At 38.8% G+C, this 26,118-nt stretch overlaps 1 protein-coding gene across 2 annotated transcripts in view; it reads left to right on the top strand.

The window, feature by feature from the left end:
* RORB (RAR related orphan receptor B) overlaps positions 1–7,755 on the top strand; it is a 322,474-nt gene extending 314,719 nt beyond the window's left edge. For both annotated transcript variants that reach the window (XM_082260581.1, XM_082260580.1), the window contains one exon: positions 7,191–7,755. In XM_082260581.1, coding sequence (XP_082116707.1) covers positions 7,191–7,346 — 156 coding nt within the window. In that variant the 3' untranslated portion in view covers positions 7,347–7,755. The remainder of the gene's footprint in view (positions 1–7,190) is intronic.
* The last annotated feature ends 18,363 nt before the right edge of the window (positions 7,756–26,118 follow it).

Here is a 26,118-nt window from a genome sequence, read left to right as displayed (position 1 = left end):
GATTATATATTTATATTTATATTTAGGGAATATATCACCCATACATTTTTTCACTGGCATAATTAGTATATTAATTTATTTAACTATTTATTGCACTCAACACTTTGGAGCACTTAGTTGGGGAGATTGCTCCCTAAACCTGTTTTTGCACTTTTTCACGCACGTACACTCCACACTTTGGATTGTATATTATCATTTAAGCCAACACTATAGCACTTTACCTTGTGACCATTAGACCAAACTTTGTTACACCACCTGTATATAACTAGGCAGCGCCACCTTACCTCACTTTTTCCCACATACTTAGATATAGTCCTCGGACTATATTCTGAGGTTGGCTGCAGCCCACTCCCTTGTCCATAAGCGCGGAATTCTTTTTAGCCTTTAATGCATGTTTATTATGTGAGGCCCTCCCAACATATTTCCCCCCTTATGTTTTTGATAGAAACATCACTTCATCATATCTGGCACTGTCTGAAGTGTTCTTATCAGGCTTTGGTTACTAAATGCTAAATACTTTTGTTTTTCTATTGAAATGCTTAATAAAGAATGTGTATTTTTCTAATGGTTTCAGAGTCCATAAACCATATTCTGTTGGCCTGCCTTGGCTCTAACTACACTTGCCTCTAAATTGTTTAAATATTATGAAACATTTTAGCATAGAGAGGTGCTTTTTATTCTTGCTTGGTGCACTCTGTTGTTGTTTACATACATGCAGAAGCAGTATAGGCATTCTCCTGTATAGAAGTAGTATTTAGCATAAAAAGCACTGGTCTTCCCAGGAGTTAGTCCACTCGAGATTGAGAAATACTCCCTTTCATTCTGGCTTTTGAAGTGTACAAATTGGAAGGAGCAAATCTTGGGGGCTAAGAATATGCATGCAGCATACATACTAGGGGCAGAAGAACTGGGGGAAGCCAAAGTGGAGCAGGATCTGGGTATTCTGGTAGATCATAAGCTTAATAATAACATGCAATGCCAAGCTGCAATTACCAAAGCAAGCAAAGTCCTTTCTTGTGTGAATAGAGGCATGGACTCCAGAGAGAGAGATATAATGTTGCCCCTGCCATCTGGAATATGCAGTTCAGTTTTGGGCACCAGTTCTTAAAAAGGATATCAGGGAACTGGAGAAAGTGCAGAGAAGGGCAACCAAACTGATAAGAGGCATGGATGACTCAGCTATGAGGAAAGATTAAGGGGTCTATATAGTGAACTTGGTGTTGAGGTATTCACTTTACGGTCATCAGAGAGGACAAAGGGGCACTCTTTACATCTGAAAAAGAGATTTTTTCTCCAAATACGGAAAGGTTTCTTCACAGTAAGGGCTGTGAAAATGTGGAATAGACTCCCTCCGGAGGTGGATCTGGCCAGCTCACTAGATTTTTTAATGAAAAATGCAGTGTTTGACAAGACACAGCTGCGTTTGCATTGTCAGAAAAGTGACACACCCATTTCTATTTTCATCTCCTTTGCAGCTTACTGTTTGGCCAGCTCAGTGAACTGTGCATAGGCATTATTAAGAAAGTTCTTCCTCCTGAAAGCTGCTTCTGTAATCCTGTAAATGAGGGATTTAACTGCTTTGTCTGTAGCTCCAATGGACCTCAGCCGGACAAGTTGCTTCCAAAAAACATTACTAACTCAAGGCTTCTTCCTCTATTTAAATCCCCAATTTTTTACATCTGGTGCTATCTTTGGTATGAACCTAGATTCTGTTTTTGGATACTGTGGTTCATACCAAAGTATAGACATACAAATGGACGCCAAATCACAAAGTGAAAGAATCCAAAGTGCCCTTAATTGTTCATAATGCAGTCACATAAAGACAACTAATGTGCTTCGAGGGCAACAAAAATGCCCTTTCATCAGGGCTTAGAAGAAGTAAGGACCTGAATATACTCAAAGGAAACTTTAACAAATTGGAAATATATTTGATCTGGTGCAAAATCTCCTTGGTTTCCTGCTTCTCCGCATTGGAATTATAACAGTAGACAGCGGCATTTACTCAAAATCTATTTTGTAGGTCTGTTTGAGAGTGTGTGTTTGAGAGCTGCCTTAACAGGGCCATAAGCTCGTTTTAAGATTTTCTTGGGTTTGACCCACTGGAATTAGCATTAAAATTCCAGCGCCTTTGAAATATGTTTTGTTTATTATAGTTTGTCTGCCTTGTGAAACTACTTTTGTTATGCCTCTCCTTTGACACTTTCTGCGCTGGTCAATGCCTGCCTTGTGGTTTTGCCTAAACACCCCCTATCCTGGGCATAGCTTGTTTATGTACTACACTCTTGCATTTCAACTTAGTACTTTGCTGTGGACAGTGTAAGGGCTTTGACCTGGCAGTGATATGCATCAGAAATCCACACCTCCTTTTCTTTTAAGATTCTGTGCCTCAGAGGAGCCCTCTCTTCCTGACAGAGTTGTCTACACTATCTGTGCAAAGAGCAGTGATAATGTGAGAATTTAAACACAGTAACTTATAACAAAAAATCAGAAGTAATCTCTGGATTGATCTGAGTACAGTGAACTAACTAGTTGCTAATGTGCTTTTCATTTTTCCATGGCTCTTTGTTCGGCATTGTTAAATAAGCCTGTTTTATCTTGATGCTGAAACCCATACCTGTATCTGAACAATAGTAAAAAAGTTAGACTATATTACATGACATATGTATTGGAAATTGCTTTTAATGTGTGTGGAAAAATGATATGCACTTTATTATGGGTCTAGATCTGCATTCTAAACCTCAGGGACTTGCCTATATACAAATGTCTAAAACACAACCCACTAAACACACTTATGGGAAAACGATTGAACTAAAGATAAGTGTGTAAATATCATTCATCTTCAAGTTATGTGCATAACTCTACCATTATAGTGGGTTCAACCCCTCAAGCAAGAAACCATTTTTTATTTCCATTGCAGTAGAAGAGAAGAGGTGTGCACCAGGGGAGGGGGAGGGAATATGGTAAATGGATGGGAGAGGAAGATGTAAGGCTAAAAGATATATTGGAGAAGGGGAAAATAATCACGTTATCATATTAAAATAAATAAATAAATAAACTGGAAGGTAACCGAGTGGAGGTACTGTCAGCTGAAGCACTTCGTTGCTTCTCTCCCTCAGCCAATAAGAGATATGAAAGAACTGCTGCCATATGAACAAATGTGTACATCTGAGAAAATAGTAAATAACAACTCAAATATATATAAAATTATGAATGCAGGGATGAAGCAGATAGCGCCCCCACTCGTAGAAAAATGGGAAAGTGAATTGGGTGTACGTAGTGAGGGATTTCAATGGGAAAAAAGTATAAAATTAGTACATAACTCAGCGATAGATATAAATACGGCAGAGATTAATTACAAACTTATCTCCAGATGGTATGATACCCCAGATAAAGTGGGGAGATACCATCTGGAGAGTTCAAAATATTGCTGGAGGGGATGTACGGTAATTGGTACAATAACGCACATATGGTGGGATTGCCCGAAAATCAAAAAATACTGGAGAGAAGTACTATTTCTGATTAAAAAAATTACTAATATAGAAATTTCAGAGGACCCCTGGATATGTTTGTTCCATGGTACAAAAATTTCGGTAAAGCAGTATAAAAAAACATTAATTCTTTTTCTATTAAACTCGGCAAAAGGGTTAACTCCCTTAAATTGGCAAAAAGAAGAGCCTCCATCGTGTAAAGAGTGGTTTATACGAGTAGAAAAAAATAGAAACTTAGAACTATTAAGAAACTGGGGGGAAGAGGAATATGAGGACAGGGTAGAGATATGGGAGAGATGGCAAGAATTTAAAGAAACAAGGGATTATTTATTGATCCAGGGAAATGGGGCGGGTTAGCAGAGCGAAGAGGGAGGGAGGGAGGGAGGAAGGTTAGGGGGGATTTTTTTTGATAAAAATTTTTTAAGAGGAAATGTTTTGTATTAAATTTGTAATGTGGAAAATCATTAATAAAGAAATATGAAATAAAAAAAGAAGAGAAGAGGTGAATGCAAAGGATTTGATCGTGCAAGCATGCACCTTGTGGCTATAAGCAGAAACAAGTTTTATAGGGTGACATGCTGCTCCACCCTATCACCCTATGGCAGGAGGTAATGGAAAAAGCTACCTCTTCCAGAATCACCAGGTCAAATAGTAATCAATAAGACACAATGAAGAACAGAGGGTATACTGGAGATTTCATTTTTGTTTTTTGTTTTTTGAGTTTACATACGCTTTTAATGTGTTAAGTACATATAAATACCATTTCCAAGAAGCTCCCTCTCCCCTCTGTTTTATTATTTAGAGCTGCAGACTGAATAAGGTCTCATACACATGGAGTGTTAAAAAAAATTCTGTTTATACAAGCGTTGAGCTTTTTTTTTTTCCAGCCTGTAACAGCAACTCTATGTAAGTCTATAGGGGAGATTTACTAAAACTGGTGCATACAGAATCTGGTGCAGCTGTTCATGGTAGCCAGTCAGCTTCTAACTTCAGCTTGTTCAATTAATCTTTGACAATACAACCTGAAAGCCAATTGGTTACTATGCACAGCTGCAACAGGTTCTGAGTGCACCAGTTTTAGTAAACCTTCCCCTACAGTGGATCCAGAAAGTATTCACAGCGGTTCACTTTTTCCACATTTTGTTCTGTTACAGCCTTATTTCAAAATTGATTAAATTCATTATTTTCTTAAAATTTCTACAAACCATACCCCATAATGACAAGATGTCTAAGAGGTTTGTTTGAAATCTTTGCAAATGTATTAAAAATAAAAAACGAAATAAAATCCCATGTACATAAGTATTCACAGCCTTTGCTCAATACTTTGTTGAAGCACCTTTGGCACCAATTACAGCCTCAAGTAATTGAGTATGATGCTATAAGCGTGGCACACCTTTTTTTTGGGCAGTGTCTCCCATTCTTCTTTGCAGGACTTCTCAAGCTTCATCAGGTTGGATGGGGAGCGTTGGTGCACAGCCATTTTCAGATATCTCCAGCGATGTTTAATCGGGTTCAAGTCTGGGCTCTGGCTTGACCACTCAAGGACATTCACAGAGTTGTCCCACCTGCCATGCCTTTGTTTTTTTGGCTGTGTGCTTAGGGTCCTTGTCCTGTTGGAAGATGAACCTTGGCCCCAGTCTGAGGTCCAGAGCACTCTGCAAGCAGGTTTTCATCAAGGATGTCTCTGTACATTTCTGCATTCATTATTCCCTCGATCCTGACTAGTCTCCCAGTTCCTGCCACTGAAAAACATCCCCACAGCATGGTGCTGCAACCACCATGCTTCAGTGTAGAGATAGTATTGACCAGGTGATGAGCGGTGTCTCGTTTCCTCCAGACATGACGCTTGCCATTCAGGCCAAAGAACTCAATCTTTGTTTCATCAGACCAGGGATTTTTGTTTCTCATGGTCTGAGAGTCCTTCAGGTGCCTTTTGGCAAACTCCAGATGGGCTGTCATGTGCCTTGTACTATCTGGCCACTCTACCATACAGGCCTGATTGATGGAGTGCTGCTGCGATGGTTTTTCTTCTGGAAGGTTCTCCTCTTTGCACAGGGAAATGCTGGAGCTCTGTCAGAGTGACCATTTGGTTCTTGGTCACCTCCCTGACTAAGGTCCTTCTCCCCCAATTCCTCAGTTTGGCAAGACGACCCGCTCTAGGAAGTGTCCTGGTGGTTCCAATTTTTTTCTGTTTACAGATGATGGAGGCCACTGTGCTCATTTGGGACAGTCAATGCTGCAGAAACTGTTCTTTACCCTTTCCTAGATCTGTGTCTCAATACAATCCTGTCTCGGAGGTCTATAGACAATTTCTTGGGGTTCATGGCTTGGTTTGTGCTCTGATATGCACTGTTAACTTGGGGACCTTATATAGACAGGTCTGTGCCTTTCCAAATCATGTCCAATCAACTGAATTTACCACAGGTAAACTCCAATCAAGTTGTAGAAACATCTCAAGGATGATCAGTGGAAACATGATGCACCTGAGCTCAGTTTTGAATGTAATGGCAAACGCTGTGAATACTTAAGTACATGTGATTTATTTTTGTTTTTGTTTTTAATAAATTTGCAAAGATTTCAAACAAACTTTTTTCACATTGTCAATATGGGGTTTTGTTTGTAGAATTTTGAGGAAAATAATGATTTTTATCAATTTTGTAATAAGGCTGTTACATAACAAAATGGGGAAAAAAGTGACGCACTGTATATGTCCATGCACACCTAGGCGTTTACAGGCATACTAGAAGAAGAGTGTTTATAGGCAGAAAAAAAAAAAACCACAAAAGGAGAGTTCTTGACAGGAGTGTTTCAACAGAAAAACATGCAAACACGCTTCAATGCATCTAAATGAGCTTACCCAATGTGTGTAAAACAGATGCACATAAATCCATTCCAACGGCCAGAATAAATTAAGATTCTGTGCAGTAGAATGCATTTGTGCCGAAATGCTATACGTGCATAAATGTGTGCTATACGTGGTTTTTAGCCCGTTTTTAGGCCACATTTTTCCTGTCAGCAATTCTGGCTTTTAGAGGAGCTTTTTCATGTTCATAAGGCCTTAAATAGATTTCCATCACTGCTGCAGGCAGAGGTAACAGTAGAACTGTATACTGCCATAACTATGCAAGTGCTTAGAACAGTGCTATATAAAACAGGAACATAGCATTAAAATAGATGTAAACAAAATATCTAAAATCTTTAACATGTTCATTTAAATGTAAAAGTCATATTATAATATTTTTTTACAACAACAGCATTCATTAAAATAATACCTGGATAGTCTGCATGAAGGTCTTTGTTCGGCCACTTCCTGTTATATGGTTATAGTTCTAAGTCCTTATCTCCCAGTTACTGAACTGTGTTGTCATCATGTCACATGCACCTCAAGTAAAGACTATACACACCCATTGCACCATCATGTTCTTTCATAGTTATCATCAGAAAGCTAGTCCTGAGCAATGACATGAAGATGCTGCTAGTGTGCATGCATGTAGGCTTCAAGAGGTGCTAGAAAGAGATTTGCAGCACTGAGATGCAAAAAAGGATGAGATAAGGTGAAATCAGTATTTTCTAAAGGGAAATACCCAACCAGACCTAAAATGATATCTCTAATAAAAGGTTGTTTACCTTTAAATGTGCAACTAACCTTGAAACTGAGAATTCTGCTTATGTCCTTTAATCACTCTTTTTCTTTCTTCACAGTTAATAGCCAAGATACCAAACATAACTGCACTTTGCAACTTACATGGAGAGAAGCTGCAGGTATTTAAGCAATCTCATCCCGAGATAGTGAATACATTGTTCCCTCCTTTGTACAAGGAGCTTTTTAACCCTGACTCAAGCACTGGCTGCAAGTGAAGACAGCTGGATCTTTCACATAGCTATGGAATGCATCACTACTAAGACAAAAGAAATGTGCTCAAAGGACTTACAAAAACCACAAAAAAAACATCACTACAGCAGCACTAGGAATGTCCTGCACTTACTAGAATTATTTTTCACCGCTACAGTTTGAAGAATGTAAATACGCACCTCTGAGTGAGGCTCTCTCATTCTCTTCTTTATTAACTATTTGAATTTCCTTTGGACCTGTTCATTTAACACTTTAGTTGCCAGGGGGGAAATTGCAAAAAAAAAAAAAAAAAAAAAAAGGTATTGCAAACTCCCCCGGTAGCTGAAGCGTCTATCTTAATATATAGAACACTGGGTGTATTTACTTTTTTATATATAATTTGAGAGACAACAATTTATAGAATTTTATTGTAGATATCAACATGAGTATATACTTCTATAGTATAACTCGTCTTTCTGGATTATTTCCAATCTAATTTAAATTTGACTTATTTCTATGTTATAGATGCATGTGTAGATACAAGTTAGTGTGTTTATATATATATATATATATATATATATATATATATATATACATATATATATACACTCACACATCACAAAATGCACCTTTGCTGTGGTGTAATCCTATACTATACAATGAATTCTTCTACTTTTCTTTCTGTCTTTCATTGATAATGTTGTGTTTACCCTTCCTTAAATTTATGTATTTATGTTTGGGCAATCAAGTTTCAGTTAGGGAAGCCATTGTTTAAACAATATTTGTTGCCAATGTATTGTACACCTTCCAAATGGGAATACACCACTTTGGGTTAGTAGAGTATAATGCATGCAGGGTGTGTAATGTAACGCTTTAGCAAGACAACATTTCTTTCACATTTTTTAAAACAAAAGCCATGATTGTAAAATGTACACCTATTCCTGTAACCTTAAAAAAAAATAGCAGGGTTTATCTACAAAGGAACAAAGAAAAATATATTTTTTTTTTGAATGGTTTAAAGTATATATATATCTTTGTACTTCAGATAAACTGCTCATTGTTAGAAACAGAAAACAGAATAATTGCACCGTTAGCATAAAGTCACTACGCTGATGGTTATAACTGGGAACTAGGATAGCCATACCAGCCTGGGGAAATCAGTGGGCCTGAGAATAGGGATGGGACAGAAGATGGAGTAAGGATGGGGCTAATAGCGGCACATGAATAGTCCCTACCCAAAACACTGGCCATCTGAGAAAGCAACCCAGTCATAATTCTTAGCGTCCTAAAATGTAAAATGCAGATTCACTTAAATCTTGCCCTTTATACACCAAGGCCCTTCTAAGATATGCACAAATATTGCAAACATGATGAAATCACGTTCATTGCTAGCAGTCTACAATCTAGTGGGTTAAAATCTGCCTCATTTAGAAGTAATACATTTTCTGCTTGTATACTTGTATATGATTAAAGATGTAGCCTAGCCTGCCTAGGCTTTAAAAGGCTCCAACTCTTGTGCCAAGTGACTTAGTTTTGCTTCCCTGGATATCCTAAAAAAAAATGCTATTGACTGGCATTTCAGCAAGACATTAGTTGGTACTAGACCAAGTAATTTGGAAAACATACATTTACTGTATATACATTTTGCGCCTCCAGAGTTACATCCTTAAATTTATTTGCTTATATATCATTTTCTGACAGGCCTAATAGCACATGTGCATGGAGCTCAATGTAACATGTAGTTTATTTATATATTATTTATTACAGGTACTTATGTAGCACTGACAATTTACACAGCACTTTTCATATATATTGTATATTCACATCAGTCCCTGCCCTCAAAGAGAGTTTACAATCTAAGGTCTCTAACTCACTTTCATACACATACTAAGGGCGATGTAGACAGGAGCCAATTAGCCTACCAGCATGTATATGGAGTGTGGGAGGAAACCAGAGTACCTGGAGAAAACCCATGTAGGCACAGGGAGAATATGCAAACTCCAGGCAGGTTTTGCTTTGTTTTCCTATCAAAACTTCTATTTTAAAGTTGGTGTTTCCTGTTCAGTTTGACAATGCAATGCAAGTAATTAGATAGCAGCTGCCCATGGACAAATTTACCGTATTCATTCATTTACTAGAAGAGTCTAATCTTTTTTATTGTCAATGTCACTTCTGTGAGCCTTTTGTTCAAATAATTATTTCCAAGGGTCATATTCTGTGTTAATGGAAGATTACGTTGCCGATTGCTGGAACACCAGGGTAATAGAAGAGTAGCCAATTAAAGCAAGCAGTTCAGCAGATCTCTAGGATATGGTGCTATATATATTCAGAGAGTATTAGGGTCTTTGAGGATGTATTTAGTGGCATCCATCCATTATCCTGTTGTGAAAACAAGCATAGCCCCTTTAGTCAAATAAACTGTACACTTATTATGTGCCGAATACATTTAAATCAAGAATGCTTTTACCTTATACATGGCACAGCGAAAATTTAAATAACTATATTAGGTAACAGTCCACCTGGAAGGGCAACACTAAGTAAACCTTAAACAACTAAACATTGTTCCCTGAGCTTTTTTTATTACCTGTATTAAGCATGCAACAAACTTATTTAAAAATGTGTGCATTTCTGTAAATTATTTTCCTGAAAAAGGCAAACTTTTGGCCGCAACATTCCTAATGACACACAATCTTCCATAAAATGAAGTAATCTTTGTAGAGTGTCATTCACATTTTTATGGTATGTTGTATAAACTGGTGCATACTACATGAATGTGGAGGCACATTTTTTTATTTATTCTGTATGGCTAATAATGGCCATCAGCCATACAAATTGCAGGATGATTGAGCTATTGGAGGATCAAGCAAGCTTGTTAACTCTTTCAACATTGCACATGCTATAAATCAAGGTGCCAGTATTATCTCTAGAAAATTCCATATTGGCTAACTGACTTTCAGGTTGTGTGCTGTGGCCATTCATATACCACAGACTGCTGGTGTTAAATTTCTGGCATTGGCTAATAGTCAAATAACAATTAAGGTACCTGCTATGTATTTGCTTTATTTCCTCTCTCATTATAGAACAAATGACAATCACTGCTTAATGCAGAAGTTGCACTGTATATCTCTCAGGGACAATAATAACTGATTGGAAGACATACATAGTCTTCCTTACAGTATGTATGTCATAAACAATAGTTAAGAAACGAAAAGCAGATTTTGATAACTATGAAATCCTTGGCTGATAAACACCTGATCTTCCCTTTTGACAACAATGAGAGTTTACCCCATTCTGGAGGCACTAAACAGATTGACAATCTTTTTCCAGCAATAATTTTTATCTGCAGGTAACAATTTTCAGCATGTGGAGCACATGACGTTTATGACTCAAGGGTATCACACTTTTTCAATATTTTGAAAATTAAAACAGGTATCAATCATGATATTTCAGAAAGACATTCAGAATCCTACAACAACCCCTCAAATAGACAGTAGTTTTTATTAGACTATAAAAGGTGATAGAATACAGCTATTTTTGCTGTGTTTAACCATGTGTTTATATGGAGGTATGCTTGATCCCAGTTAACTGGAATTTTAACTTTAAAAATAAGTGAATATGTAAAAGTGCACGCCATTCAGAGTTAAAAGAATGAAGTCTTAAAAAAACATACCAACTGCACAGACTTAATAAATTAATAAATAATCATATTCTCCAAAAAGCTCTAGGCCTTATAATCAGTTGAACTGCTTACCGTTTGCCACCTTCCTCCTAGATAGCAAAAACTTTCATGATAATTTGGATGTTTAAATGCAGTTGGTGATACAGGAGGCAGAGAAATTGGAAGGAAGTACACTCCCATTTATTTGCTCCCTAAATTATAGCCACATTGAATTACAGAAATATCAGATTTCTTTCTGATTTTAAGCATAGTTGAAGTGTGTGATGGGTAGCGTTAGTAATGTTTTAAATCTTTAACTTGGAGTTCCACCTGTATGGCACCTCCCGCTAACATATTCATTTTGATAAATGATATGGCCATTCCAGAGTGCTAGGAATGCCTCAGCTTCCTTCTAAGCCAAAGAAAGACAAGCCCCATAAAGGCCAGGGTTGCTCTGATGATGGACATTGGAAACATTTAAACATTTAAATAATTTCATTTGTCACTTTCTATGTGATTTCTCCTCCAAATTAGTTGTAGTAGCAATGCATACATCAAGGACAACATTCTAGCTAAGGAGCTGCTCAAATAAACTGAATTTGCCCTTAGAGACAGTCTATTGTTTTCAGTCAGCCTGACCAAATTGATAGCCTTACAGTTAGGGCTACTATACATTACAATCTGATTAAATAATCTCAGCACAATTATTTTAAGATTTACCAAAGCTATGCAATAATAGAACACACCTAACAATCCATTGGCTTTGTACCCAGCTGTACAGGTCCTTACACTACATAGCTATTGGTAGAAGGAGATTGCACAATCACATTTTTTGCAGAACAACCAAGCAGAAAACACAGCCTGCATATGGAACAGATATGGTGTTCCCCGTATACATAATAAAAATAAAAAACAACAGAAAACAAGGCACTTAAAACATTAACACCCACTGATAAGAATATTTTTGTAAAACAGAATGCATTCACCTTTGCTTCTAGAAAAACTTAAAAATGGTATGTATTCCCTTTTAACAAGGTCCAGAGCGTAGCAGAGGATATCAGAACAATTCTACTCTTCATTTAAAACAAAGTGCATGTTATATAAATTGTTAGGTTAAACATTGACTTATAATTGTACTCTTGACAATGCTTCTGAATAAAATGGATAGCACTAAGTATAAAGTATTGGTCTACGTTACTTTCTGGTATGAAATCCAGACCTCAGCCAACCCAAAAGTTGAGAACAGGAATGTCTCTTTAAAATGATACAGTATGCAGCTATTGAAACAAAAGGTTTTGGGTCAGTGCAAGGGTGCAAAGCTCTCCCTACTGAGCATGAGAATCAGAAAAGTCCTCCATGGCAGTAAAAATCCAAGAAGTGTTTCCTTGCATGTATTTGTGCTGTAGTACAAGGTATTTCACACAATGTAAGTTTAATGCCAGGATTTCTCTTTCTCAATTACTAATTAATTGATTATAATCACAATAAGATGAGAGTTATTTTTGAATGCCATTGTTCATTTATTATTAATAAAGAAAATCTCTTTTCTAAAAAGTATATATATATCTATTTAATGACTGCTGTTTTTTAAACATGTCATTTTAGTCAGGCTAAAAATTTTCCCAAATACAAATCACACAAGTCCGAGCAGTTTTATGTAAGCTGTCATTTAGCAAATACATCTGAAGTACATTGATATACTACTCAAATTATTTAAGAAATATGATTACTTTTTCACACTCTAACAGGTTTTAATTGTATGTATTCTATACTATGAGACCACCTGTTCACCAAAAAATAACAATTCAGGGTGTTTTTATGCATATTACTTGTCACAGCATTTACTTGCCAAAAGTTAAAAATTGTGGGACCATTCAATCTTCTAGAAAAAAACATGATGTCTGCTTAACATGTAAACACCTTAAAGATCATTCCACTCATAACAGATATTTCTGGTAAACATTGACAGCTTCTGATATCTCCTTGGAATGCTATTAATAACATTTCTGTGCTTAAGTTTCTGGTTCTAAGCACATGCTTTGGCCATTATGAAAGGATTTAAATATTCATGTGGGAGTTTTACATTTATTTTATGTTATGGAGATTGCAACAGAAGTTAATGAAGCATACAAATATAGGCAAGAACACACAAAACACCTCAGAACACATGAACAGAATTGGGAACTTTGGAGATGCCACTATTGTCATATTCAAGACATTAAAACATAGCTAAATTGGATAATAAATCCCCACTTAAAACAAAAATTCCACTTTTGGGTGGACTAACCTTTCAATATATGTGCATTATTTGAAGACTTTTCTGGCATTGCATTGATTTGAGGTCTGGGTAAATTTGATCCATGAATGCTGACAGGTATATTTTGGAGATGAAAAATTACATCTGCCAAAACGAATATTTCAGTTTTATATGGATGTCAGTGATTTGAATCACATGCTGTTTCAGATATCTCTGCAGTGGAAATATTTTCCCATTGCTGTGTAAAGTAAATGGAGATAATAGGCCCCTTCATAAAAGCCATAGCAGGTGGAAGTATATGGGAACTTGTCACAAAGAACAGAAATGCAGATTCCCCGAGAGATATAACTGGTATTGGTGACTTAAACCACAGGCATCTTTCAGTTTTGTATAGACATAACTTTATACTATCAAGGCTTGCAATAATAAGAAATACTGGACCACTTATTAAAGAACTACACATTTTAGAGCATGTTTGCTTCAACTAGAACAAGCAGAGAAAACATGCCTTATTCAATGTAGAGATAAGTAATCCTTTTTTAAACTTAAAAATTCAATTATGGGAAGGAACCCCTACATTACACTCACTGCATGCACCTGAAGAATGTATAAAGCCATACAAAATGGTGGAGAGTGGTTGGTGTCATGTATATATAGTTTGCACTGTTTGAACTTAATGGCTTATAATTGTGCTTTAAGATGGTTAAAACACAGCAGCAATAATTGTAAATGCACAGTACCAACTTTTAAATGTGGATATGGAATGCTATCTTTTGTAAATTTTGTGTAAAGAATATCCACTGTTCCTTAGTTTAAATTAAATGAATGAATAACAAAATAGCTCCTTTGTTTCGAAGAACCCATGCTAAGGTCAGATTTATAAGCATATTTTGGGCCTCAGTAGAATTAATTTTCTCTCTTCTCCGCTTTACTATCTGTTTGTTTTTTTCCTGTCTGAAGTATCAACCTTCAAAAGGATTACGAATCAGGCAAGGACAGATGGGGGACTACAGAGAACAGACTATACCTTAAAGGCTGGTCTGCCTTAAAACCTTGTAAAAATCACTTAGGTCTGTCTTGATTAGACTGTGAGCTTAAGAAATCAGAAGGGGATTATTTTGTCAGTCTCTTCTGTCTTTTGAGAATAAAAAGCAATTTAATGTTTTTTTTTTTGTTTTTTGTTTTTTATATAAATCGGTCAATATTTTAAATACATTGCATATTAGAATATGTTTCATTCAGTTTTATTCACATGACGGATTTGTAAGAACTGCAATACCTTTAGGGCATGCTATAAAAAATAATTTCAGGAAATTTCTACATTGGTTGAGTTCCACCCTCCAGGGGTTTGCAGTGGCCCCTCAATTAATATATTGTTTAATCTTTCACATATGTATTTAATTTCTCCGTACATTTATGTCTGGATCACAGTGGCCTACAAACTAAAGAGCCCATATTTGCCCTTACATTTGATTCTGTTTATCCAATTGTCAATTATGTACTTATTCAAGAGTGGCAAGAGCAAGGAATTTAGCCTGTTTTGACAAATGCAAAAATTAGAAACAATGTCAAAGTGGCTGGCAATAAACACATAAAATGTAGCTATTGGGCGTAAGCTCCCTCCCCCTGAAGTCTAATACATTAAACCCTGTGCAATGAGATTTGTTATATCTGGTATGCAATTCAACATAAAATTTTAGAATTTCCATTGCATCTGCAGATTTCATTTATCAGTGTTAGACCAAAGAGAGTATGCACAATAAAAATATAAGCTTATAAACTCAATGTACTTTTAAAAGTAAGTATGCATAAAAAAATGTAACTTTAAATGATTATAAAACTATTAATAGACTGTCAATTTTTTAGATTTTGTTAGCCAAGTATCGAATCAATAATTCCCACAGACTTGTATGGGGAAAACGTGGTTCTGAAGTAAACAGGAGCCAGTTGATATTGGCCAAAATAGCTGTTATGCTGACCTGTTGGGTGAAGTACACTATATCAAAACAAGTGTGCAGATCAGGAAAGTCAGCAACAAGTTGGAAACCCAGGTCTGAATGTTCTAAGTATGTGGCTTTAAAACAATTGAAGAAACAACATCAACATGGCAACCAGATAACTCATATTTTAAGAAAGAGAGCTCAGTAATCACAGTCGCCTTGTTTGTATCATGTAAGATTTCCCCAAATGCCAACAATTTTCATTATGGCTAAATGAAGACCTGTTTGTGATTCTGAGATTTATAGCAAGCCAACACAGTATTCCCTTGCTGGATTTATTTTTGATTGATTTGAGCAAAAAAAAGATTGTTTTAATTACTCAACAACATAACTAATCCTGGGAATGTTTTGTATTGTGTTTATAAAGAAATTGCTATTGATAGTTCAAAACATAGGGGGAGCATACACAAATATCACATGTGTGTGTTTTCTCTTGTTTGCCATTTTATAGGCTTGTATACCTGTAGTTATTTTCCTCTCTGTTGGACGTGCTGATTCTTGAGCATGCCAGCAATTTGCCACTTAGAAGCTACAGGCAGGAAAGCTAGAAGGCTGTGCCTTTTCCACTGGCTTTGTTTCAGTAAAGCTTGGTGATAACATTATGTAACGAACAGTATATGCATTAATTCAAAGCACAAATTTGATAGTAATTTTCTTGTTAGCGGAGTTGGTCCCACCAGCATATTTTATTGACCCAAAAGTGTATTTATTAATGTATAGCGTACATAACTATCATGAGTGAATATTTTTCTATTTTACTATGAAAGATTTCTGATCAGGGTTGTCCAAATTGTCCACCAGCACACAATCCATGCAAAATGTGGTTTAAATATTTTGGGAAAAAAAAAACAAACTCTACTACCTGTATGAATCCTGCATGATATTTACCATGAATTGAAAAAGTAAGATATATTTTATTAATTGTTGTTTGGAAATGCTTCCTTTTCATAAACCTTTATAGCAAGACCTTTAATGAAAACATTTGTACATTCAAACCTGCCTTGCTTTTATTGTTGGAGTTAAAGGACCAGTAAATCTAAATAAAAGCAATTATAAGAGCTACTGGCAACATTTATGAATATGCATGATAAAGAAACTATGCTATAAAGGTTTTACACTTTTTATATAGCTTGTGTACTCCCTATTCTCCCTGTTCTTCTTTATGTTAGCTGCCAAATTAGACATAAAATAGAAGAATGGCTGAAGATTTTTTCTTCTGGTTCACAGGAGTGCACTTGCTTGTGCTCTCCTTTGACCTTAAATCAGCTGACAGAAGGCTAAAGTCCACTGTTAGCCAGCTAGCATCAAAGACTCTCTCTAAGTTTGGAAGGATCCTGACTATATTGTCGGGAACCACCTAGCTGCCTGACTGACAGCTGGCTCTTGCTCTCAGTGTGCAGCTAAGAGTTAAAGCCAGCTGTGTCCACCCCCTTTTTAGCCTGGTGCTCCAGTGAGCACTGGAGGGGCAGATCAGAGAGCAGTGACTGACAATCACCACTCTCTGCTCAGAGCGGACCAAGAACTGAGTGATTAGTGCTTATGTCATAGCTCAGTTATCTGGCTTAAAGCCAACGGCAGACAGCTGCAGCATCACACTGGTGCTGCAACATAGAGGTGAGAATGTATGTTTTTTTTAGTCACCCCAAACTTCTCCTTTAAACAGTATTCTACCAGACTTATTGCACATGGCTAGAAAGTGCCTCTGTTGAAAAGTATTTCTCTCTGCTATCCCACTTTCTTAAATCTATTTTAAATATTTCAAGCTAGAACTAAAGTTCAAGTTTGAAGTGTTAAAATTGGTGTTTTGAATTAAAAGAATGTCTCTGGTGATACCTGTCACAGTTGCCAGTGTGCTTAAGTCAGCTCTTTACTAAACCTTCAAGCCCTTTAATGGCTGGTGTCATAGCTGAACACATTTGCAGCACCATTGCAACTGCAGTAATAAACAGGAGCTAAGATGACACTGGCTTTTTCAGATAGAATGCATTAGTTACAAATTAAGTCCTGATTATCTGCAAAGCAATTCATGAATATTATGTCACTTAATATAACTTACTGTAGCAAAAGTAAGCTTGTTATTTATGTTTAGTGGTCCTTTAGGAGAAAGAAAAACTGTGGGCTTTTGTATGATATAGTTTCATACCATCTTCAGCAGCTTATTGACCACTGATGAACAGGTTCTTGACTATTAGCGCCAAAGAGATTTTTACTACAGCAATAATATTTGGAATTCATCATGGGCAATAATTGGTCAATGAAAAGGAAGAACAATATTAAATTAACTTTATGTTGTCCTGCATGGTATTGCTGAATCCTTCTTTTACAAAGATATAATGTAATATCTGAATGTAATTTCGCAATGTATCCTAAGGATAATGACAGCATCTTGCTATGTTAACATTACTTTTGAGATTTATTATATACCTGAACACATAAGATAATGGTCATTTTGCATAAAAACTGTAGCAAAAAAGTGGAAGGTTTATTTTCATCATAACCAATCTGAAGTGTAAAGTTGTTGTAAAGGTTAGTAAATGTTGCTATGAACAGATAACCCAAAAGACATCTTTCCTTATCATAATCAAAATAACAAACTGGTTATAACATTTCTGTATTGTGGTGCTAGCAATGGCAAATAGGCTGTTCAAAGTGAATTTTCACTTTACATGGGAATGTTCCCTTAGCTTAATGAATCAGGGGCAATTATTTAGCACATGATGGTGTTTTCTTTACAAAGTGAATTTTCACTACATTTAGTAAGCTACAAGAAAATTACCTTGCAAAGTGAAAATTAATTTTGCAAAATTATTCTTTAGTAAATCAACCCCATGGCTTATTTCCTTAAAGGCAGATAGACTGTTCATTTTGCGAGGTCATTTTCTTTTAGCTTAGTGAACTTCATGGAAATACACTTTGCAAAAAATACCGTATCACATACAAGGAAGATAAACAGTGATGAAGTTTCTTGATAAAATATCCCTTACTTGTATGCGAGCGTTTGTACGTTCACAAAATCATTAAATTGATAGATTTGGGCCATGCGTATTCATTTCTTCAAGACTGAGGGGTCAAATCACATTTCTCACAATCATTTCTAGAACCATTCACCCGAGGGCATTCTCCATTATAAACTATTTGCACTGGATCAAGTGCCAGTAGTTGACTTTCATCACACATCTGTAGTTCTCATTCTTTGATGAGAAATCAGGGTCTCAGAAATATTTTTCACATTTATAGTAAAGCAAATATTATAGCAGCTAGACCTTATCGCTATGAGTGGACAAATAGTCAATCATTTGTCAAATGATCCCTCTGGAGGTCCTCCTGCAAGTTCCCCATCATATACATTTGTTGCATTTCAAACATTTGGACGATATAAGCCTAAAATTCACAATATCGATCAAAGACATTTACATCCATGCTCCTGCCACTGGGAAGCTTGTAATTTCCCAAAATGTATGGACCAAATGCCTGGGAACTTTTGGAAATTCCAGACAGGGGGCCATTTCCAAGACTAAATCATGTTTCCATTTGCATTATATTTAATATATTCAAAAGTTTCTTCTGATTGGTTATTGATCACAAAACAAGCTCCATCCTAATTTGCTACTCAAATATGGCATTGTTTTTATGTCTTTGACCATGAGGAAATGCTTACAAATAATACCTATGGCATTTGTTAAAAATTTTCAGAAATTATAACTTTTTTTACCTTTTTATTACATTATAAAAGCCAATAAGGGTGGCTAAAAATAGAAACTACTATATCTAAGTAAAACAAATTACTGATCAAAGGCATCAATGAGTTAAACCTTATATGATATTACTTTATGTGCATGGAATAATTTAAAATATTTGCACTGAGTTTTTTTCCCAAGGAAATGGTGGTCAGCATATTTAAACAGCTGTACCCTAAAGCCATATTAGATTTTTACCAAAACTAAAGATGCTTTGCAGTGTTGTCAATAGTAATAAAGATGATGTAGATAAGTATGGTAATGCAAACTGTTTGAAGTTTGAAATACATATATATATATATATATATATATAAATACATTTGCACACATCATTTCATGTCATTTTAATTTTACACTTAGAAAAATATTTTTCCAAAATGATAAGTGATAACAACTTTATAAGATGTCAGAATCAAACAGTGAACACAAACATATGTTTTATCACCAATCTTGAGTGACCTTATGCTGCAACGCCTCTAAGAAGATACGCAGTTTATTATATAAAGTTTTAATATTACTGCATTTTCAGTTTAATTCAGTACACCATAAGAAATGTAGTTAATTTATCTTTTTTTTTTATCAGGCAGTTGAAATAAGTTGGACAAATAAGACTTTAGCCTTAGCTAATAAGAGCTCTAATAAGAGCCTATAACTTGCCTTCATTTTCCTAGTGAAAACTCTATTAATTGTAAAACATATTTTTTACTGTGAAAAAAAAGACAACTCTTAACTCTTTGAAAGCAATATTTATTGAAAATGTTATGCAGTAAAATATACATTTTTTAAAATCAATTCTTATAATGCCCTTTTAACTTAAAAAAAACTACGACATATTTGACATTATATTGCAGGCTAGTGGTGGGTACCATATCTTACCTGTTAAAATATATCTTTTGCATCATACAGAAACAAACACAATTGATGTATATGTCAATTGATTTCTAGCAATATGATCTATACTGGAGAAGTGATTGGGATGAAGAGCCTTGGAAAAAAAACTTTTTATTTTTTAAAAGTCAAAAGATTAATCTTATGTGACCATGCCCTAGGTGTTTAAAATTGCCAATTGATGTACATTTAAAGACTAAGGCATATTTATCATTTTTAGCCAAATTTAGGCATATCAGTTAGCTTGAATCCGCCAGTGTCCAAATGTATATCCCCATATTTACATAGCTGTAGGTTTCCAGGGTAATCAAACAGTGGCATTATTGTGTGGAGTCAGATGTTTGATTCTCCACATGTGTACTCTTGAGTGTTGTTTGGGGCCACAGCAGAGAGGTCTCCTCCACCCATGGCACAGCTAATATAGGCGCAGCTGTTGTCACTGTCTCAAATGAGTTATTCGTATCCTTTTTTCCCCAGGAGAACCCACTAAGGAGAATGGGTTAACAGAAATTCCGCAATATACATTCTCTAGGACATTTTCTGTGTCAATGTGTGTAGAACCCAAAAGGCAGGTGAAACAAGTAGCTTGGTTGGGAAGATGAGTGTAGCCTGCTACAACCATATCTGGAGTCAGAGGGGATTTACCCCAGTGTCCTGGACAGCAATAAAGACCCTGCCCAACTCATTCTTAAGCAGCGTAGTCCTTCTCTGAAATATAAAGTCGTTTATCTAAGTGAAATGGAAATAATTTTAGCATAATCAATTAACAGGAAGCTGACTTAAATGTGTCTAAAAATGGTACCCTAATTAACTTGCTTATATGTATATTAACATTTACTGCACTAAATGCTTATATCTGATGCTATGAAAAATTATGGTTAGGTTTTTTGGGTTTATCGTTCACTTTGAAGTGATTTGCACAATTGAGCCTTCCACTAAACACTTGACCCCAATGGAAAATCATAACCATTAGCTATAAATTATTGCTCTGTCTTCTCTGTGATGAAAACTGAAATCTGATAGTTTGCCGTTTTATTTTAGTGAGCCCCTTGGTTGTATTATTTATTGTGTTCTATTTATAAATATTTTTCTGTAGGTGTGATGGGGAAGGGGGCTCTTAAATATACCAGGAGAAACTATACACATTCACTACTTTTTGTCCCTGCCAATTAGAGTACTCCTAGTCATTATTACATTTTAGCTGTAGTCAACACACTTTGCAGGATGAGCCAGTACATGATTTATGAAGGACAAACAGTCAAACCACATTTCTTGCATCTCAGGATTGAAGATACATGGTTAGAGAATCTCCAGTTCCTGACAACACTTGTATAGTAAACTACACTCTAAACTTTGTAAGAAAAAAATCTGTATGTATGTTCTGTACAGTCAAAATTATTATTTTGTTTTCTCAAAACATAATGTAATATAGTGTATTTCTTTCTACTTCCCTGTTTCCCTAAGATGGGTGACAGCACAGTAATGTGATGTATTACCTTTGTTTCATTTTATCTCTTTGTTTATAGCTTAGCTCTAATGTCTAATTTAATTAAAACTAAAATTGCTGGGTCTTTTTTTTCTAGCCATTTGTTCATGGAGCATCTTTTTTTAAAGATGCAAGTGTTCCATGGTTAATTTAGAATGTAATAGATTTTGTCTCTTGTTATGTAAATTATTAGTTTACTGTACTGTTAGCATTCGTTATAAAGCACACATGATTTTTGAATGTTTTCTGTAAATGACAATCAATGTTCCTTTCTTTAATGCTGATGAAAAATAAAACAATAAAAAATATATAATAAAACAAGAAGCATGTTTGACATTATTTCAGTGCCGGCAAGGTCGTGGTAAAGTATGTTTCATGTGACTCATGGGCTCTGACCAAGAATTGTACTGTATGCGGGTCATTGTTCCATTAACTATGCACAGTAATACCATTTATTGTTATATTAGTTCTAATGAGCTCATATGCCACATTTATGGTACCATATTTCACTATATTTAAGAGTAAATATTCAATTGGTAAATAATAATGAGCTGATATGACAAAATAAAATTTCTCTTACGTCCTCCGACAGTCGCCACCCCTTCATAATCTTCACCAATGGGTATTGACCTTTGCTCCGTAGGAGTAGCTAGGCAACAAGATTTATTAATACAAAAGCTTTTAGCATAATCACACCCCTAGGGGGCGGTCCCCTCAGTCAATACCTCCCTGCTTCCAGCATCCTCAACTCAGTTTGAATTTGCCTAGCTTAGGAGTAGCTGGCTGTTCCTGTGCTGGGGCTTTCAGTCTCAGCCTTCTATCCTTTTTTGATTTTATTTTAAGTATTTTTCTCTTTCTTTTACTTAGCTGTTATTTTATCAGCCTTAGTTTAGTTTTCTTCGGATGAAGATGATTATGCGGAGCTGGGTCTCGGACTGGCCGCCCTGGATCCCAGGGCTGAGAGCCAGAAGGTTCCCCAGCCTGCCATTGAGCGTTCAGCTCAGGTTTCCCTGGCATATTGAACGACCCATCCCTGTTCGCTGCAGGGATGCTGCCTGTGAGGTGACTACCTCACTGGACACCATTTTTGCGGTTTCGCACCGCAGTCCGCTGCGTCCTGGCTGCGACACTCCCTGTCATCTGTATAGCGGTTTGTTCGCTGGTGACGGCTCCCCACGCCATCTGGTGGGTAAGTAACTTTCTATGGGGGGACCTGTCTGTATGGGTGTCGGTCTGTGACTGTGTGACCCACATGTCTGTGTAAGTGCGGGCTCCCTAAGATCCCTGTGTAGCTGCCTTTCTGTGGGCTGCGGGGGGGGGGGGGGGAAGCTCTCCCGCTCTGCTGTGTGTAATGTATGGGGCAGACTGGGCTCAGGCATGCTGTGTGGCGGCCGCTGATGCGGCCCGCCATTTTTTTCGGTTAATGTGTGGTGACCGGCCCTGTCTAGTACAGCGCTGTGTTTTGGCGCCAAACCGCCACCATTTTGCCGACGAACGATCGAGCATGCACATGTCGGCGCCATTTTCTTGTGGCCTGAATCTCTCAGCCGAGCGGCCATGTTTGTGGAGCCTTCATAGGCTATATAGGTCGGTCAGCCGTTGCATCACTTCCTTTTTCACTGGAACAGTGATCGGTGGCAGCAGCCTGTGTGGTCTCTCCAGGTTTTCACCTTCCTTATCCTGCATTTCCTTGCTCAGTGCTCATTTTCCCTGCGGGGTCGGTACATTCAGTAGTGTGCGGTGGGCTGCGCTCGCCGCGGTGTTAAAGGGGCAGTTACTTTATTTCAGTTTATTACTGGGGCATGGATTCTCAGGATTGCAAGTTTCCTCCCGCCCTGGTGGGGGGCCAAGGGGCTGCTGCACCCCCCGAGGGGGCTGATCTGGCTGCTGTTGTAGCGAACTTGGCTTCTCAGGTGCAGATGCTGATGGCTGATCGATCCGCAAAAAGGGCCAGATTATCCATTTCCTCTGATTCAGAGGGCGATGGGGCTGCTGTGGCTGGCGTGCCCTTCTCAGGGTCTCGCTCCTCTCTGGACCTTATGGGGTCTGAGGGGGAGGCTGAGGTGGAGGGGGTTGATACTTCTCCCCCTGGCTCGCCTGAAGAGCTTGCACTCATGAATGAGTTGATTACTTCTATTAAAGAAACGCTGCATCTGCAGGATGAGCCAAGTCCTCCTGCTCTGATGTCCTCTTATGGGACGCAAAGGAAACGCAAATCGGCGCAGGTTTTTCCCTGCCCTGCGGAATTTCAACACGCTGTTGATGAGCAATGGCACAATTTAAAGAAGCCCTTTTCTGTGTCAAATAGGTTCAAACTGCGTTATCCATTTTCACCCTCCACCGAAGAGCGTTGGTGTGTACCGCCTCAGGTGGATCACGCGGTGGCCGTTTTGAATAAGTCTACTGCGATTCCTGCTGAGGATACCCCGGTGTTCCGGGACCCTACAGACAGGAGATTGGAGTCCCTTGCCCGTCATGCTTATACGGTTGCTGGTTCTATGCTGAAGCCTATTTTTGCTTCCATTATGGCAGCCCAAGCTATTGCAGATTGGACACAGGTGCTCAGGCGCACCCTGGTGACTGATTCAGCTCCGCCGACCACGTTGGCTATGGTGGATCAAATTCATCAGGGTGTCATGTATTTGTGTGATGCGGACTTGGATTTGGTCCCCTTGGCGGCGCGCCTATCCAGTGTAGCGGTGTTGAACCGTCGTCTGATATGGCTGAAGAGTTGGTCGGTTGACCAAACTTCTCGCAAGACGCTGGCTAATTTTCCTTACGCGGGGTCTCGCCTTTTTGGTGAGGCGTTGGATTCACTGATAAAAGGTGTTTCAGGGGGTAAGAGCACTCTCTTGCCCCACTCTCACAAGAATAAGTCTTTTCGCGGTAAAAGGAATTCCTCGTTTAGGCCCGCTCAGGGTTCTTTTCGTGCCTTTCGGTCGCTATCCAAAGGTAAGCCTTTCAAAGGCCAAGGCTCCCAGAAGAAGCCATGGGCGGGTAAGCAGAAGTCCGGCCAGTCCGGTTCCGCTTCCCACGCCAACTCAGCCTGAAGGGGCGCCCTCACCCGATTCTGGGGTGGGGGGACGTTTGCGCGGTTTTCTGCAACCCTGGGTGGCCCGCATTCGGGACAGATGGGTTCAGGAAATCGTTCGATCTGGTTACAAGATCGAGTTTCTCTCTCGGCCGGCGGGCAGATTTTTTCCCTCAAATCTTCATTGGGACAGGTTTCTGGGGTTTTATTCCAATCTGTTTACTGTGCCCAGAAAGGAGGGCAAGGTGCGTCCGATTCTGGACTTAAAAGCTCTGAACCGCTTTGTGCGGGTTCGCAAGTTCCGCATGGAATCCGTGCGATCGGTGGTGGCTGCCCTGGTTCCGGGGGAATTCATGGCCTCCATCGATTTGAAGGATGCGTACCTACACATCCCCATTTTCGAGGGTCACCAGAAGTACTTTCGATTCGCCGTTGGGGAGGATCATTACCAATTCGTGGCGTTACCTTTCGGTCTCGCTTCAGCTCCATGGGTATTCACCAAGGTGCTAGCGCCGGTCCTGGCTCTATTGCGAGCTCAGGGCATCTCTGTCTTGGGGTATCTGGACGATATCCTACTTCGGTCCCCTGCCAGTCAGGATCTGGTAACCGACCTGTCCGCCACGATGCAGACTCTGCAGGAGTTCGGTTGGACGATAAACATTCCGAAATCGATGCTGTGTCCGTCGGTTCGTCTTCCCTACCTGGGGATGATCAGGCGAAGGTCTTCCTGCCGGAAGACAAGCTCAGGACGCTTCAGGACGAGGTCAGGTCCCTCAGGGACACTCAATACTCGTCTCTCCGGACATGCATGAGATGTCTGGGTTGATGGTATCGGCTTTCGAGGCGATTCCCTTTGCCCAGTTTCACACGCGGGGTCTTCAAGTGGAGATTCTGGCCGAGTGGGACGGGCGACCGCAATCTCTGGATCTACGGATTTCATTGAGCCATCGCACCAGAAGGGGTCTTCTGTGGTGGCTCCAGTCCCCAGCGGTGTCGGGGGGCAAGTCTTTTCGTCCATTTTTGTGGACGGTGATCACCACGGATGCCAGCTTGTCGGGCTGGGGTGGTGTTCTGGGCGTTCTGTCCGCCCAGGGAACTTGGTCGGAGGAGGAGTCGTCTCTTCTGATCAACATTCTGGAATTGAGGGCGATGAAGCTTTGCCTTCTGCAATGGTCGGAACGGCTTCAGGGCCGTCCAGTTCGGGTTCAGACGGACAATGCCACGGCGGTGGCCTACATCAACCATGAAGGGGGCACCAGGAGTGCCCGAGCGGCTCGGGAAGTGGCCGACATTCTGTCATGGGCCGAGACGCACGTCCCGGCGATATGGAGAACTGGCAGGCGGACTATCTGAGTCGCCAGACCCTGGACCAGGGAGAATGGTCCCTTCACCCGGATGTCTTCCAGATGTTGTGCGCGAAGTGGGGTCTTCCAGATGTGGACCTGTTCGCATCTCGTCTAAACAACAAGGTGGAAAGGTTCGTGGCAAGGACGCGCGATCCGCGGGCGGACGCCTCGGACGCGTTGGTGGCGCCCTGGCGTCAGTATCGTCTGATGTATGCCTTACCCCCGATTCAACTGTTGTCCAGGTTCCTTCGCAGACTGGCTTCGGAACCGCATACGGTGATTCTGGTGGCACCGGACTGGCCTCGTCGGTCTTGGTACGCGGACCTCGTCAATCTGGCGGTCGACGCTTCGTGGCGTCTGCCACTTCGAGACGACCTTCTGTCTCAAGGGCCAAT

The sequence above is a fragment of the Pelophylax lessonae genome (assembly GCF_965119305.1).
Source record: "Pelophylax lessonae genome assembly, chromosome: 1".
In the NCBI taxonomy this organism is placed as follows: Eukaryota; Metazoa; Chordata; class Amphibia; order Anura; family Ranidae; genus Pelophylax; species Pelophylax lessonae.
Note: the sequence above shows the minus strand (reverse complement) of the source record. Positions and strands in the feature narration are given on the sequence as shown.